This window comes from Silene latifolia, chromosome 3, assembly GCF_048544455.1.
Source record: "Silene latifolia isolate original U9 population chromosome 3, ASM4854445v1, whole genome shotgun sequence".
Classification (NCBI taxonomy): domain Eukaryota; kingdom Viridiplantae; phylum Streptophyta; class Magnoliopsida; order Caryophyllales; family Caryophyllaceae; genus Silene; species Silene latifolia.
In genome coordinates, this window is record NC_133528.1 from 138,514,239 (window position 1) to 138,530,639 (window position 16,401).

The 16,401-nt window shown below is 38.3% G+C and overlaps 4 protein-coding genes across 5 annotated transcripts; 2 read left to right on the plus strand and 2 right to left on the minus strand.

The window, feature by feature from the left end:
- Positions 1-3,189: 3,189 nt before the first annotated feature.
- Positions 3,190-3,981, minus strand: LOC141649781 (uncharacterized). Its single transcript, XM_074458461.1, has one exon. The coding sequence runs from the start codon at positions 3,979-3,981 to the stop codon at positions 3,190-3,192; it is 792 nt and encodes a 263-aa protein (XP_074314562.1).
- Positions 3,982-5,169: 1,188 nt separating this feature from the next.
- Positions 5,170-9,598, plus strand: LOC141648153 (mitochondrial outer membrane protein porin 2-like). Its single transcript, XM_074456638.1, has 6 exons — positions 5,170-5,376; positions 5,512-5,579; positions 7,655-7,765; positions 7,850-7,936; positions 8,401-8,609; positions 9,127-9,598. Exons 1-6 carry the CDS (start codon positions 5,325-5,327, stop codon positions 9,428-9,430), a joined length of 831 nt encoding a protein of 276 aa, XP_074312739.1. The 5' UTR covers positions 5,170-5,324; the 3' UTR covers positions 9,431-9,598.
- LOC141648155 (uncharacterized) lies at positions 9,442-10,488 on the minus strand. The gene is made up of 2 exons (XM_074456639.1): positions 9,959-10,488; positions 9,442-9,698 (listed from the first exon to the last, which is right to left on the minus strand). The coding sequence occupies exons 1-2, from the start codon at positions 10,316-10,318 to the stop codon at positions 9,525-9,527; spliced, it is 534 nt and encodes a 177-aa protein (XP_074312740.1). The 5' UTR covers positions 10,319-10,488; the 3' UTR covers positions 9,442-9,524.
- A 455-nt stretch (positions 10,489-10,943) lies between these two features.
- LOC141648152 (uncharacterized) lies at positions 10,944-16,102 on the plus strand. 2 transcript variants are annotated; one of them, XM_074456636.1, is made up of 3 exons: positions 10,944-11,496; positions 12,581-13,123; positions 15,720-16,102. In XM_074456636.1, exons 1-2 carry the CDS (start codon positions 11,114-11,116, stop codon positions 13,101-13,103), a joined length of 906 nt encoding a protein of 301 aa, XP_074312737.1. In that variant the 5' UTR covers positions 10,944-11,113; the 3' UTR covers positions 13,104-13,123; positions 15,720-16,102. The 2 variants fall into 2 exon arrangements, with proteins under 2 accessions (XP_074312737.1, XP_074312738.1); XM_074456637.1 differs by having other exon boundaries at positions 12,581-13,136; positions 15,720-16,061.
- The last annotated feature ends 299 nt before the right edge of the window (positions 16,103-16,401 follow it).

The window sequence follows — 16,401 nt, forward strand, 5'->3', positions numbered from 1 at the left end:
AGTAAAGGCTCTGAGATGGAGGGAATTGTCTGCACGATAGAATAAGGCAGCATGCACAGTACCCTTCAGATAACGCACGACATGCAATGCAGCTTGAAAGTGTGGTTGTCTAGGAGCACTAAAAAATTGGCTCAGGTGTTGTACAGCAAATGAGATATCAGGCCTGGTAAGATTAAGATACAATAACCTCCCAACAAGCCTTTGGCAATGGAAAAGAAGCTGGTTTGCAGTCAGTTAAACCAGTACTTTGAAGGATATCAGTGACATATTTATGCTGACAGAGTGTCAAACCGTCAGCAGACCTATCAATCTCAAGCCCAAGGAAATATTTGACAAGACCAAGGTCCTTGATTGTGAAGGCATTGTCTAGAGCCTGTTTTAAAACTGATACATATGTCTCATCATTTTTTGTAATAAGTAGATCATCTATATAGACCAAAACAGCAGTAAACATCAGACCAGAAGTCTTGAGGAAAAGAGAATAGTCATTCTTTGATTGTTCAAAGCCTTGACTTAAAAGCAATTTAGTAAGCTCAAGATTCCATTGTCTTGAAGCTTGCTTTAAACCATACAAGGAACGTTTCAATTTGCAGACTTACCCATGTGCTAGAGGCTTGTATCCTTCAGGAGGAGTCATATATATCTCTTCATCAAGATACCCATGCAAGAAAGCATTGTTGATATCTAATTGATGAATTGGCCAACTCTTTGCAGCTGCAAGTGCCATCAAAACCATGACAGTGGTGAATTTGGCCACTGGACTGAAAGTAAATTTATAATCCTTCCCTTCAACTTGGTTGTAATCTTTGGCCACTAGTCTTGCTTTATACCTATCAATAGTTCCATCAGGTTTCATCTTCAATTTATATACCCATTTGCATCCTATAGCTTTAAAACCTACAGGTAAAGGTGTGATGTCCCATGTGCCATTTGCTTCTAATGCGTGCAACTCCTTTTCCATGGCACTGACCCAATTTGGATCAGTTTGAGCCTGATGGTAGCTTGATGGTTCTATGATATGAGAAGACTGAAGTGAAGTGGATGCAGAAAAATGTTGATCAGAAGTGGCATCTGAAGTGTTGGATAAATTTGGAATCATAGTTTTATGAGGCAAAATTGGACATACAAAGTCTTTTAATTTTGATGAAACTTGGACAGGTCTTTTGGAGACTCTTAGTGGAGGATTATCAATGATAGTGGTGTGGTTTGTAGGAGCAGAATGCTCAATAGAGTGAACTGGAGAAGTATGAAGTGGAGTTGCTGAAGTATTAGTAAGTGGATCTGAATTTACATCATGTATATGAATATTATTTGTATCATTGTCAGAATCATTTGATGAAATGACACTTGTATTTGTAACAGGAGGTGAATGAGTGTCATCCTCACAAGGATGCAAAGGAAACATTTGAAATGATGGTATATTTGATACTGCTGATTCAACTGTCTGGACAGTTGGTGCCCTAAATGGAAATACTGTCTCATAGAAGACCATATCTCTGCTTATAATAATTTTCTGAGCGAGAAGGTCATAGAGTTTGTATGCTTTTTGGCCAAATGGGTAGCCTAAAAAGATACATTTCCTCCCCTTGGTGTCAAACTTGTCCCGAGAGTGTGAAGGTGTAAGAGCAAAACATAAGCAACCCACAACTCTCAACTCATCATAAGTACACTCCCTTTTGTACAAGACCTCTGAAGGAGATTTCCAGGATAAAACAGGGCTAGGAAGCTTATTAATGATGTGTGTAGTAGCCAGCAAACACTCACCCCAAAACCTCTTAGGAAGATTAGCAAACAACAGTAGAGCTCTGGCTGTTTCAACCAAATGCCTGTGCTTTCTCTCAACCCTACCATTCTGTTGAGGAACCCTAGGTGCACTCTTTTGGTGAACAATCCCAAGTGACAAAAAGAAACCATCACATCCCTTTTGCACAATCTCAGTCCCATTATCACTCCTTACAATTCTAACTTGACAACTATACTGTGTTTGAACTTGTAATATAAAATTTTTGATAGCCTCAGTGGCTTGTATTTTGTCTTTTAACAAAAAGGTCCAAGTAACACGATTATGATCATCGACAATAGTAAGAAAGTAATAAGCACCTGTTATGGTAGGCCTTTTGTATGGCCCCCATAAATCTATATGAATAAGATCAAAGATATATGAGGCCCTGGAATTACTTCTTTCAAAAGGCAACTGATGCATTTTAGCAAGTACACAAGTCTCACACTCAAACTTGTTCACATCATTACAGTTGAGAGCATCTATATGCTTCATTTTAGACAAAGAGGTATGCCCTAATCTTGCATGAAATAAATGCATCTTAGCACTACACTTGACATCAGGTTTACAAGCACACACATTTGAGTAAAAACAAGTATTCTTATTTGTACTAGAATGAAAGACTGCTCTAGCAGTATTAATCGAGAGTCTTAGCTTGTACAGGCCATCTTCCCTTCTTCCAACAACAAGAGTGAGCTTATGGAGAGGGTCCTGTATAGCACATTTGTCCACATCAAAGTTTATCAGTAAACCAGTTGTGGACAACAATTTTCCAACAGACAACAAATTATGTTTAAAGTCTGAAATATGAAGGACATTATGTAGAATCAAGCTAGTCATTAATTGTATATCTCCAATGACACTAACTGGCTTGCTAGTCCCATCAGGTAAGCCTACTATTACAGGTTTAGGCAAGGTTCTCTTATTGATGAATAAATGCAATAAAGAACTCATGTGATCTGTTGCTCCTGAATCAATGATCCAGGTATGTTGATGTGTTGATGAAAGACTGAATAAGGAGGAAAAGCATTGGTAACCAGAGAGGTACCTGCGAAATTGACTGCTGCAAAATTTATAGCTGCAGTTTGATTGGTGCTATCTTGAGAATTAGCCTGCCTATTCTGCTGCATATTAACCATCTGCTGATAGATTGCTGCAACAACCTTAGGATCAATGTTGAGATCAGAACCAGAGATAAGTGGATTATCATCATTGGAATAAGCTTCAGCATGATGTGCTTTGGCAGTTGCAATCCTAGCCATATATTCCTTCCTCTTCTCTGGAAAGAGCACAAAATAGGAGTCCCTTGTATGTCCAAACTTCTGACACTTATCACACCATCTGCTGTCCTTGTCCTTCTTAGGTTTCTTCCCATCCTTTGTCCAAACATTCCAAGGATTACCTTCAGACTACTTATTCCAACTCTGCGGGAAAGATTTCCTGCTGGCAGCCATAGCGCTGGACTCCACATGATCAGTAGCAAATTTTGAAAGCCTTTTTTGACTCTCAATCTGCTGAACGAGAGAGTACGCCTTGGTGAGATTTGGTAAGGAGTCCATAGACAGAATGTTGGTCTTCAGATGCTTATATTCACTGTCTAATCCCATCAGAAATGTCATAACTTTCTCTCTAGTCATAACTTCAAGAATCTTCTTCAGAAAGCTACACGGACACTTAGCCAAGGCACCACAGGTGTAGTCAGGAAACATCTCCAAATCCTCAATGTCATCCCAACTGCATTTCAACTTATTGTAATACTCAACGACTAACTGATCAACAGCCTGAGAAGTATTCTTTAACTCCTTTTTTAACTGAAAAAGCAAGGGAGCATTGGACTGACCATACATGTTGTTGATGTCTTCCCAAAGACGCTTCGTAGACTTAGCCGTCATGAATCCCTGCTTGATTTCTGGAGCTAAAGCATTTAGAATCCAGCATCGCACCATGTGATCTGCACGAAGCCATTTCTGAAACGATGGCGAAGTTAGAGCCGGCATCGCCGTTGAACTGTCAAGAAAACCTTGCTTGTTTTTAGTTCCAAGCGCCATAACCACACCGCGACTCCAATTAAGAAAATTCTTGCCGTCGAAGATCGAGTTTACTAACGTCATTGCAGGATAATCGGAGTTTGAGAGGAAAAGAGGATCATCGTATTGATCCGGAGCAACGCTGTTGATACTGGAATCTTGTGACGCAGGCATAATGTTGAAGAAAATTGATGAATCAGTGTGATTAATCGTGAAAGAAAAGAAGATTTGATGTTTTTGAGAAGATTTATGTGAAAATCGAAGAATAATTGTTGCGGAAAAAAACGCGGAAAAATTGCGAAATCGCAAACCCTAGAATTTGGGGAAAAACAAAGAACGAGCAAAAACAATGAAAAACAAGCGAAATGATGACACAAGATCAAGAGACAGGAAAGTCCTGCTGTGATACCATGTGAAATCAGAGAAATGGAAACACGGAAGCCATAGGAAGTAATTTCTAGTAAGATAAAGAGTAAATAAAAGGAGATATTTTCATTACACAAATTCTCATTTGTGACATGCAATATCCGTCACTTTGGAGTGACGGATACCATTTTACCTTACAAAGTACCCACTTTTTCTCTCTCTGCAACACTGTTCATGTGGTTCCCCTTTCTCCACTAACCCATTTTGTTACCATTTTATCTCACAAAATATCCGCCACAAATGGTAACCCGTCACAAGGGAGACCAATTATTTTCATTAACTTAAGATGTCAACTGTACATTGATTGCCTTATATACAAGTATTAGTTGACCTTAGTTAGCTTAGTCAAACTTTATTCTTCGTATACTCCGTAAGTGGTATGTTTGCACTGTTTCACATGACCAAACTCATCAAAGTGAGTAAAGAAAGATAAAAAAAAATAGAATAAATGCATGTCTTAATTTATGTGAAACAATGTAGAATGTTATATAACAAGTAATTCAGGGAGTAACAAGTAATGATTCCATTTTGGTGAATTAGTTGTCAAAAGATCTTAAAAATGAGTTACTCATTAACGAAAATTCTAGACATGTTATTGAAGTCAATAATTAACATTTAAGTGATGGAGTCATTTCAAGAGTCAAGATAAGTTCAAAATTAACAATAATTTTTTTTCTTGCAACCATATTGTATCCGATAAGGGTCAATTATGATCCAAATTGGGTGGCCAAGAGCCCAAGAGTGAGGTCTTCCGTCATTTGAGTTATTTTGTGATTTATGATTATAAATGAAACGATTCAAGTCAAGGAAGGTTTACACAAGTCAAGGCGGTTTACGCGAAGATAATTCAAGTTTTAGTTTTTTTTTTTTTAATTTGGCAACAAAAAAAAACCGGAAATTTTTGGCTAGAGTTGGACTCAGTCAGATTAGGTCGGGTTAGTTTTCCCGACATATATATAAACTAACTTGAAAGTTCGAGTGTTGTCTTGTCCAACAATCTATTACCAGGTCCGTCCAAATACTAGTTCTCTCCCAAAGACATTTACAGACAAGAAAACGGAAAAATAGACAGACAAGAAACACCAAAGAGTATGAGTAAAGTTGGTGTAGGACTTTTCTCAGACATTGGCAAAACTGCAAGAGGTTACTTCTACTTTCCTTACTCTCTAGTCTCTACTATATACAATAGTTTTCGTTGTTTCAAACAACGATAATAATTGACCAGGACGGAGGGAGTATTTTTGACTTTAATTTTGGTTTACTGTAATTTTTGTGCAGAAATACTGTATAAGGACTACAACTATGACAGGAAATTCAGCATCACTACACAAGCTTCAGATGGCCTTGTATTATTCTCTTATCTCTCTCTTTTTAATTTTCTTCTGCTTTGATTTTTGTATTTTTCTGGGTATCATTCTCTCTGATTTAGTGCTGTATCTTGATGCTTGAATTTTGTTTTTAATTTTTTATACGTTTATGGAGAACCAGCTGAGATAATGTCCATTTCGCCGAAAACCAAACTAGTTATTAGCCTAAATTCTTGTACAAAACGGTCTCCCAGAACCATTTATCTTAGAATTAAAGGTGACAATTTTTTCAATTTCTGGAGCGCTTTCAATGTCAACATTGACCTTCTAACTAGTAACCATTTTCACAATTTTGGCGGTCATTGTAAGTAAACCCGATAAACTGGTCGTTTGGGTCAGATATGTACGACACCAGTTCATTTGGGATATGTTATTTCGGGTCAGACCATTTCGGTTTTGGGTATGTTCAGTTGTGTTATAAGCAATTATTTAGGGGTGAAGATCAATTGGGGACCAGCAAAATTGAGGTTGAATTGGGTTAGGTCTATTCAATTTAGGTTTCGTGTCTTATTAGGGTATGTTTAACTTCCAGGTGAGGTTGTTCGGGTAACCAATTGTGAATTTTTTTATTTATATTATTAGCAGTTAGAGGATTGTACATCTGATGTACTACCTCCAATTTTATAGTTTATGAGCATTCTAATAAAGTTGTTGAGTTTTATTTTAAAGTTTCTGAGTTTTACTATGAAGTTTATGAGTTTATTCACTTAAATATTAAACTCTAAAAAATTGCAATAAAACTCAAAAATATTACTATAAGTTTAGTTAAATTTGAGTTTTGACGGAAAAAATATTAAAATCTAACTTATAAATTTTAATATGCTCAAAAAAATACAAATATGCTCAAAAACAAATAAAGTTTGAGTAAATAAGCTCAAAAAAAATACATATATGCTCAAAAAACAAAAAAGTTGGAGGTAGTACATCCGATGTATGTTCCTTTTTCTCTATTATTAGAGTTATCCAGGAAAAAAATTATAAATCGATAATGATGGAGGTTAGGTTCCCATAATCATTCCAATTTTAAAAAGGCGAGTAAATTTTCAGAGTTTTAGTAAAAATATGCAACTTTTTTGGCATTTGTTATTTGATCATGTACTTCAGCTCCTAAAGGCACAATTTTGATGCTAAAATCCCTGCTAAACTGTGAATGCAAGTTAATCACATACTCCCTCCGTCCCGGTCATTTGTTTTCCTATTCCATTTTTGGGTGTCTTAGTCAGTTGTTGTTCTTTCTATTTTAGGAATGCATTTGATGAACAGTTTGATCATTCACACTCAATTTGGTCCACATGTCATTTAGTAATTGATCATCTCCTTTTTTCCTTGGTCTTTGTGCCAAAACCAAAGGACAACAATTGACCGGGACGGAGGGAGTAAAATATAGTGGATTATCATCTAATGGTTGTGGTGGTCTCCGTTTTAGGATCTTTACGCTGTATATGATTCTCTTCGTTGTCACTGAAAAAGATTTCAACTTTACCAATGAGATTACACATGTGTAGTAATTCTTTCAAGGGCTTGCTTGGATTAGCGTAATTGTTACAGGTTAACGGAGGTTAAAAAAAAGAGATATTGAGGAAACTAATAGTGGTAGAAGTGTAGAACTGTAGAAGGAAGATGAAGGGAGGGTAGGAGAACTATCACCCCACTTGAGGTGCATTATCCTATGGGGAGGTAGGCGACAATTATTCCCTCTTAATCTCCTCTCTATCCACCCTCACGACACGTCTTTCTTTTGTTCGGTCCATATCACTCATACCAGTTACCGTCATTCCAAGCAAGCCCTACGGCTTACTAAATTTGCATTATCCTATGATCTTGACTAGAGACTGCACATGCATGATTGCTAAGGTGCTCAATCCGTATACTCTGAAGTAGTGTTGTTCTAGTCAGAACAACCGGCTGTAAGCTTCAAGCAGTTAGCATTTGTCTTACAAATATAAATTTACTTGTTTTTTTGTCCTATAATGTTCTTAATCATGTGGCATAAATACACCAAATAATATTTTATGTAACCTACATAATGACTGAACGTATTTGACTGTCTGAAGGCCCTTACTTCGACTGCGCTGCAAAAGGGAAAGCATACAGTTGGTGATGTAGCAGCACTATATAGATACAAGAATGCAGCTATTGATGTCAAAGTTGATACACAGTCGAATGTAGGTCTTCCTGCAAAGATTGTCTGTTATTTCGTAAATACTGCGTTATGCTGTATGACATGTTTCCATTTTTATGTTTCTCAGATAGATACGAGGGTGACGTTGACAGATGTATTGCCATCTGTTAAGACAATAGCTTCTATAAAGCTTCCAGATATGAACTCTGCCAAGGTACATCTGCGTTGCTTTAGTCAATTGTTTACCTTTTACTTTTTGCACAAAAAACAAGGAGAAAATGAGATCTTTTGGAAATATTTAAATTGAAAAGCATGTTGGACCTGCACGAAGATAGGGAGAGTTCATCAACCACAGGTCTTGGTTGGAAAATAGATGGCAAATTAGCTCATTTTACATCAGTAACAATTACCGGAAACTGTAAACAATTGGCTGCCATACCTTTAAAAGCCTTGTAAACAATATACAGGGCAAAGGAGTATGAGATTGAGATGAAATCATATTTTTGTTTTGGACGAACAAAGAATAAAAAATGTGGAATGTCAAGTATTATACTCGACGCTCTTAGAGCATCGATCATACTTCAGCTTCATCCATGGGATAACTCTCATGCATCTGTGTTTCAGTTTTTTTTAGATTAATCAAGCTTTAGCCTTCTTTATTGTTTATGCTTCTTTCAGGTTGAGGTACAATATTTCCATGAACATGCAACTATAGGTTCATCTCTTTCTTTGAGAAATCCTCCCATATTCGATATTTCAGCTACCTGCGGAACAGCAACCACTGTGTTTGGAGTAGAGGCAGCCTATAATAGCTCTATAGGCAACTTTACGAAATACAATGCCGGCATAAGCATGATGGAACCAGGTTTCTGCACTACTCTCACCTTGTAAGTCAGCTACTCAGCTCACAAGAATCACTATAATATGCATTACTGTAGCCTCTATAAATTGCGTCGGAAGGCATAAGTCATTAGTGCTCTAGTTAGTGTAAAATAGCATTTCTAGCAAATCAAGCCTCCTAAAGAAATACCATGATGAGAAAATTCGGAACAATTGCTCAGTCAAAGTTTATTTATGGAACTGTGTTTCAATTTCCTACGGAATCAAAGACTCATTATTCTTAGCCCTAGGAATATTACTCCCTCTGTCCCGGTCATTTGTTGTCCTATTCCATTTTGATGTGTCTCGGTCAATTCATGTACTTTCCATTTTAGGAATGGAGTTGAAGAACAATTTGATCACTCACACAATTTGGTCCAAAACCAAAACACAACAATTGACCGGGACGGAGGGAGTATTCTGTAATGAAATATGACCCATTGAAGAGTGTGCTTCTTATCATGTGAATCAACCATCGGTTGATTCATTTCTCAGCACAATTTGCATTTTACGACTGTGTTTCAGGGCCGACAAGGGTGATCTGCTTACAGCATCATATGTACGATACCTGGATCAATTGAAAGCGACAACAGCAGTGGAGTTCACCAACAGGTTTTCAGAGGATGGAAACACGTTAACTGTAGGAGGGTCATATAATTTTGATGAATCAACTCTAATTAAGCTGAAGCTCAACAACCAGGGGAACTTTGGAGTACTTCTGCAAAATGAAATTAAGCCCAAGACGCTATTGACAATGGCTGCCGAGTTTGATTACAACTCCATTGACACAAGTCCAAAAATTGGCGTATCGCTAGCATTAAGGCCTTGACTCCTTGAGTAAAGCATCTAATCTCTGGTTTAATTTATCAAAATTTATGAATGTTGCCATGTTGGTATATACAATATTTTGATGACGAGAGTTTTCACGAGTTTCTTGGTTTGAACTGAGTGCACCATTTGACAAGGAGTTCTTCAACATTAGCATCCATTCTTGTTCCTTTCCCTCCCCATACAAGCATGTGAGCGAGGTCTCGTATTGAGGAGCCGTCTACTTCATGTACAACCTTGAATCCCATTCTACTGTAAAATCTTACAAGCTGCATGCATACATGAGAATTGTAATGCCGATTTATCAGTTAAATTTGTCAATTACGGGTGAAAATATATTTGCAATGAAACGATAATGTTCAGGTGATGTATCTGTATGAGACGGTGTCACATGTAAGGACCAAACCAAATCATATATGCTAAATAATTATATGGTCTGTTGTCTTATGTCACCATATGAGACGGTCTCATACAAATTTTCTTGTATTACAAAGAGGCGACACGGTAGAGAAAGGGAATAGATAAGAACCTTAGAATGGTAGAGATCAGTGTCATTGATAGCAAGCAACTGAGCAGTGTTGCAACCAGAATCAAAGCCATGTCTGACAGCCACAGCACCAAGGAACAATCCAACCCCGAAAATCGACTTCCTAACACTCAAAGTTTCTCTGTTCAATCTGATGGAATCCAAGTGCAGTATTTTGCCATCTACCCATACCCTTATACCGCCCTCTGCTATTCCTAGTTCTCGCTTTGTATCCATACTTTTCGCGGTAATTCTAAACAAGGGTCCTAGTTTTTGGAACTTTAAGTCAAGGTTTTGTGCTCTAGAGGTTTCCATGATGTCCTCCATTGTTGGGATACTAACACCATTGCTACTTACACTCATGTTTGTGCTACTTGGGCAATTCTAGTTTTTTTGCTCTTCTTTGGATAAAATTTTACTGGGCTAAGTACCAAGAAGCAGTACAAGATAGAAGTATTGTGTGTTAACTTGGAAATATTGTCGTCTTAAACAAGACTAACCGGGTGTTTGAGTTTATTTGGTTGGGAGAGTATGCTTGGTGACTGGTGAGTGGAGGATATAAGAGGATATGTGATGTTACGTGGTAAAACAAGATCCAATCAACTTTTCTTGCTGCTGCTCCAACTAAATGAGTTCGTCCATCATGTTATATCATGTTTTAAGCAGAAGAAAAACAACTCAATAAACTTATTAATAGCGAGACTACAACCAAGCCCGATCCAACCTTCATTAAAAATATCCAAAGAAAAAATCAAAAAAAATATAGGCTCGATTTGAGCCGAGGTCGCATTAAAACTCGCAAACTTAATAGCAAGTCCATTTTTTTTTTCAAGCTGTGGTAAGCTTGAGATTGGCTCGAGCTCGAGTTTTGCTTCTTGAGCACAAGCCGACAAAATCAAGCTTGGATTCGGCTCGGCTTGTATTATCGGTCACCAAGGCCACACCGACTACAAACCCAAGCCCGATCCTTCTAAAATTAGTATTCCGTATTCCTCATAATAAAAGTGAAGTAAAATAGCTAGCGCGGTGTTATTCGATCTTCTCTATCTTCAACTTCACTTTAAAACTCTTCCCCAATCTAAAACCCTAATTCCTCAATATTCCCCCAAATTACAATAATCAATCAAAACCTCAGAAAAACCCTAATTCAATCCAACAATGGCGAGAAACGAGGAAAAAGCACAGTCGATGCTTAATCGATTCGTAACAGCGAAGGAAGAAGAAAAGAAGAAACCTAAAGAACGCCGCCCTTTCTTAGCTTCCGAGTGTCGAGACCTCGCCGAAGCTGACAAATGGCGTCAACAAATCCTCCGTGAAATCGGTAAGAAAGTCCAGGAAATCCAGAACGAAGGTCTCGGCGAACATCGCCTTCGTGATTTGAATGACGAGATTAATAAGCTTATTCGGGAGAAATCTCATTGGGAGCGGCGTATTCTCGAGCTTGGCGGTCCCAATTATACCAAACAGTCGGCCAAGATGACTGATTTGGATGGGAATATTGTTGATGTGCCCAATCCTAGTGGTAGAGGACCCGGATACAGGTAATTTGTTTGATTTAAACTCGTATGAAACCGTTTTATGCGTATAAACGCGTAATTTCATGTTATATTGCTCGTTTAATGATTGCAATGATCGTATGAAACTGTTGTATGTGTACAATGGTGTATTTTGGTGTTATATTGCTCGTTTTGTAAGTGTAAAGATCGTATGAAGCTGTTGTATGCGTACAATGGCTTAATTTTATGTTATATTGCTCGTTTTATGACTGTAGAGATTGTATGAAACTGTTCTATGCGTACAATGGAGTAAATTTATGTTATATTGCTCTTTTTGTATAAAGATCGTATGAAGCTGTTGAATGCGCATAATGGCATAATTTCATGTTATATTGCCCGTTTTATGATTGTGATAGTGGCTTTGTTGTTTTCGTGTAACCTCTAATTGATAATATAAAGGTTTGAGAGGAGATTTGATTGACATGATTGTATATGATGTTGGTATTAATTAGTGAAAGAGAGCTGGGGTATGGGTAATTTGTGTGATATAAAAATCATATGAAACAGTAGAATGTGTGCAATGGCGTAATGTTATGTTAGAATGGTGGTTTTTTACCTTGTTAGTTACGTTGTTGTATTCGTGCAGCGGTCTTGCCCGAGAGTAATTGATATTATAAAGGCTTGAGGGGAGAGTTGATTGTATGTACATGTTTTAGTATCTACAAATGAGCTATTTATTGAGCATAAATACTTAAATGAGTTCATTATTGCTGCGAAAGCGATCCATTAGCTTTATAGTTGAATGGTTGGTAAGTTTTTTGTTTGGATTGGGATCATCTGGGAGAGACGGTTTTGTACAAGACTGGCAGTTTATGTTGTCACTAGTAGTGTATACAAGAAGAGGTCTAAATCTAGGTACAATTTGCCATTGCTAAGTGTAAGCTCAACTAGAAATAGGGGTTAGATATGATAAAATTAGAGGAAGATAATGAAAACATTGAATTTATAAAACCAACTTAAAGAATATGACGGGTTTTTACACTTCTCAAATATGTGTGTTGTGGAAATTTGGGAAGGTTAAAGAATGTAATAAAATGGAAGGAGTATGATTATGTTTTGTCTTCATCAGGTACTTTGGTGCTGCAAAGAAGCTGCCGGGGGTGAGGGAGTTGTTCGAGAAGCCGCCGGAGTTGCGAAAGAGGCGTACACGGTATGATATATACAAACGGATTAATGCAAGTTATTACGGGTATAGGGACGAGGAGGATGGGGTGTTGGGCAAGCTGGAGGGACCTGCAGAGGAAGCCATGAGAGCAGCAGCAGTGGCGGACTGGGAAATGTTGGAGGAGATTAAGCGGGCAGCAAGGAAGGCGGTTAAGAGTGGTGAGGTGGCAGCTGTCGGGAGTGACGTGAGAGCGATTTTGTACGAGGAAGAGGAGGATGTGGTTGAGGAGGAGAGAAGGAAAGAAATGGAAGAAGATGAGGGCTCGTTGAAGAAGGAATTTGTGGTGCACGTGCCACTTCCTGATGAGAAAGAGATTGAGAGGATGATTGTGGAGAAGAAGAAGAAAGAGTTGTTAAGCAAGTATACTAGTGACGAGCTGTTGCAGGAACAAACTGAGGCGAAAGCTATGTTGAATATTCAGAGATGAAGAAGCTGTTTTTGGAGATTGTAAGTCCTACTGGTTCGTAATATTTTGGCCTTATTATTGGAATCCACACGTTTTGAGTGATGAATTTGCTACCAATGGCAGGTTTTTTTGTTGGTCTAAATGTTAAATGAATCAAAATGTTATTGAATGAAGTCATGTGTGGGATTTGTAGCCTGTTAATTTATTTTGTTGATCGAATGCTTCTGCCAGTGATAATTAAGTAAATGTTTAGTATTTAGATCCTAGGGGTTGAATCATTATGCACATTGTTGGGGGATTATTGCTGAGGATGTTTCAATTTCTTCTTTTCTTTTACGGAGTATAATTTTTTTCTATAGTCTTGTTTTAGCTTGGTCTTCTAACTTATCCTGCTCACTCGATAGTCTTAGGCATCTTATTCAATTCGTCTTCAGTAAACCCAGCCCAACTGCTACTTATTTTGTCCATCCATGCAATATTTTTATGAGGCACTACGTAATTATTAACAAAAAAACCATAACTTAGCATTGTTTAATACTCCCCTCTCATTCATTGGAAACATAGCATTTGGTTTTGGCACAGAAATTTGGACAAGTGGATCAATAAGTGATCTTTACCAAAATATCCTCCCCGTTTATTTACCTATCTACTCATTCCCATCTTATATCATCCATCCTCACCCCAATCCCCCACCCAAGACCAACACCACTCACAAACATCCCCACCCCCACCCACCACCCACCCCCACCCACCACCCACCCCACCCACCACCCTCCCCCACCCCTCCAAAGCCACCAAACACACACACACACACACACACACACACACACACACACACACAAATGCTGCTTCCCATGACGGTCACCATAACTCCATTGTCAGCGTTCTCTGGCGAGCTCCTCACCCCTTAAAACACCATTTTTGACCGCCGAAAACCCCACCCAATCTGGAAACGCCTCCCCTGCCCTCGAGAATTATGGATCTAGGGTTTTGGAGAGAGAGAGGGGAAGGAAGGGTTCCTGAGTGGGGTGGGATTTTTCGACAGTCAAAAGTCAAAAGTGGTGTTTCAGGGGGTTGGGGGAGGCTTTGAGGTGGTGAATGGGAGGCAGTAATAATTATAACATTCAACTAATTAAACCACAAAACTAGCAAATGTATTAAATATAGCTGAAATAACCCGAAAGACGACAATAAGAATAACAAATTACCTGTAAGTAGTAAACATTTGTATAATAATGCACTTATGAGGGACTAGAATGTTAGTATCAGATTCAATGTTGTAGAGATTCTTAGATATGTTTGCAGCATGTTTTTCCTGTAGAAGATTTAAATGGAAATAGATATCAGTAAAATTCATAGATGTTAACTGCCTGCCTTAATTTAACGCAATTGCTAAATCCTACACGCCTTTTTACTCCATCCTACACATTTTTCTCATTTTTTCCACCACTACCCTCATAAAAATAACAAAAAAAGTTCTCCCTATCATCTCTCCTCCAAAATCCAAACCCAATCAATTTAATACTAATCTGACAATTGCATATCACAATTTGTTAATAATCACAGGTAAATTTTGTACAGTTTATTAATAATTTCATCATTTCTCTAATATTCCTCTTTTAATTCATTAATTGATTCAATTAGTCTTTCTTTTTTTAAAAGGGGGTTTTATACAATTAGGGTTTGGAAGTGGGTGGTTGAGGGGGTGGCTGTGGTGGTTGTTAAGTGGAGGGTAAGGGTAAAGAGGGCGTCGCTGACGTGGTGGTGGTACTGGTGGCTGTAGAATGGCGGTAATAGGTTGGTGAGACGGTTACTGAAGTGGCTGTGCGGGAAATGGTGCGGTGGCTTGAGGACGACGGTGGCGGGGGAGGGAGAGAAAGGTCGATCGGTTGTGGGAGAGGAGAGGGGTGGCCGGAGTCGGGGTGGGGGTGGTTGTCTGATGGGGCGGCTGGTGGGGTAGTTGGTGGGGCAATTTATTGAACCTCTTCTATCTCTCTTAGGTTTGTTCTTTGTGGAGGCTAAGAAATAAAAGGGGCAAAGTTGGAAAAAGTTGTAAAAATGTGTAGGATTGAGTAATATGCTGTGTAGGAAATAGCAAGTCCCACGCAATTGCTAAATCCTACACGCCTTTTTACTCCATCCTACACATTTTTCTCAAATGTCTTATTGATAATTTGATACTCTATTGGTAAGCAGTTTGGCGTGGGTTATGGGGTTGGACATTGAATTTCATATCGTCTAACATCTGGTGGTATCCTTAGGTATCTGTATAGTTGCTTCTTAGTCCATGTTCCCATGAAACTCCCATGTCTGTTTTGCATAAATAAAAAATAAGGAATATGGATAACTATGGGTAAGGCCGTGTACATTAACTTGTTACCTGCCTTAGATGGGAACCCTTGAGATATTAGGTAATGTTGTTTTTAGAGCTTCTAAATCGAGGCCTATTCTTTGATGAAATAACTGGATGAAATGATTAAAATATTGGTTGATGTGCGCACCTGTTTGAAGTAGGATTCTTTTTGTTACTTGCTTGCGGTCATATATGCTCTAACAATTCAAGCCTTGATCACAGTAGTTTTTTTTTTTTTCAAGGTTGTTGAACCAACACGCCTGTTTATAACTCGCTTTTTGTAGATTTGTTGATTATCGACAGACCACATTTTCATGGAAGCGGCATTGGCATGGAAGCAAGATGTAAAACTTACGGAGTAGAGGGTTTACCTAATAGATAGAAGTAAACTTGGCATGGAAGCAAGCAATAGTTCAGCTTCATGTGGCCTTTCAAGGCTAATGTGGACATATTTGTCAAATTATTAGAGCTTTTTAGCCTTCGCCTTAATCCCTAAACTTGTGCACTCCTAAGGAAAAAAAAAAGCAAAGAACTCTGGGCTCATCCGCAGTTATTTGTTCTTGATCGTTCTTCTGTTATGAACGGCCATTATATAACTTAAAATCCTTATACAGTATTTGTTGAAAGGGCATTCAGGTCAAGTAATTTGAATTGATGGATCTAATCGAAAGTTTGAGGAATGGAAAAGGTATGGAAGACGATGTTGAAGAATTTGTCAGTTCGGGGTTAATGTCTTGCACAAACAATTCTTCTCTATTTTGAGGAACGAGGATATGAATTTGAGAGTTGTCGATCAGAATCCGTAACCTTTATCATTAGTCTAATCACAAATTCTCACTTATGACGGAGGGTATCCGTCGCAAACTTGCGACGGATACCATATCATCTCACAAAAAACCCAGAAGGGTGAAAGACAAAGCACATGGGGTGGGTGCCCACCTTGTCCCCTCTACTCATTTCCACTCA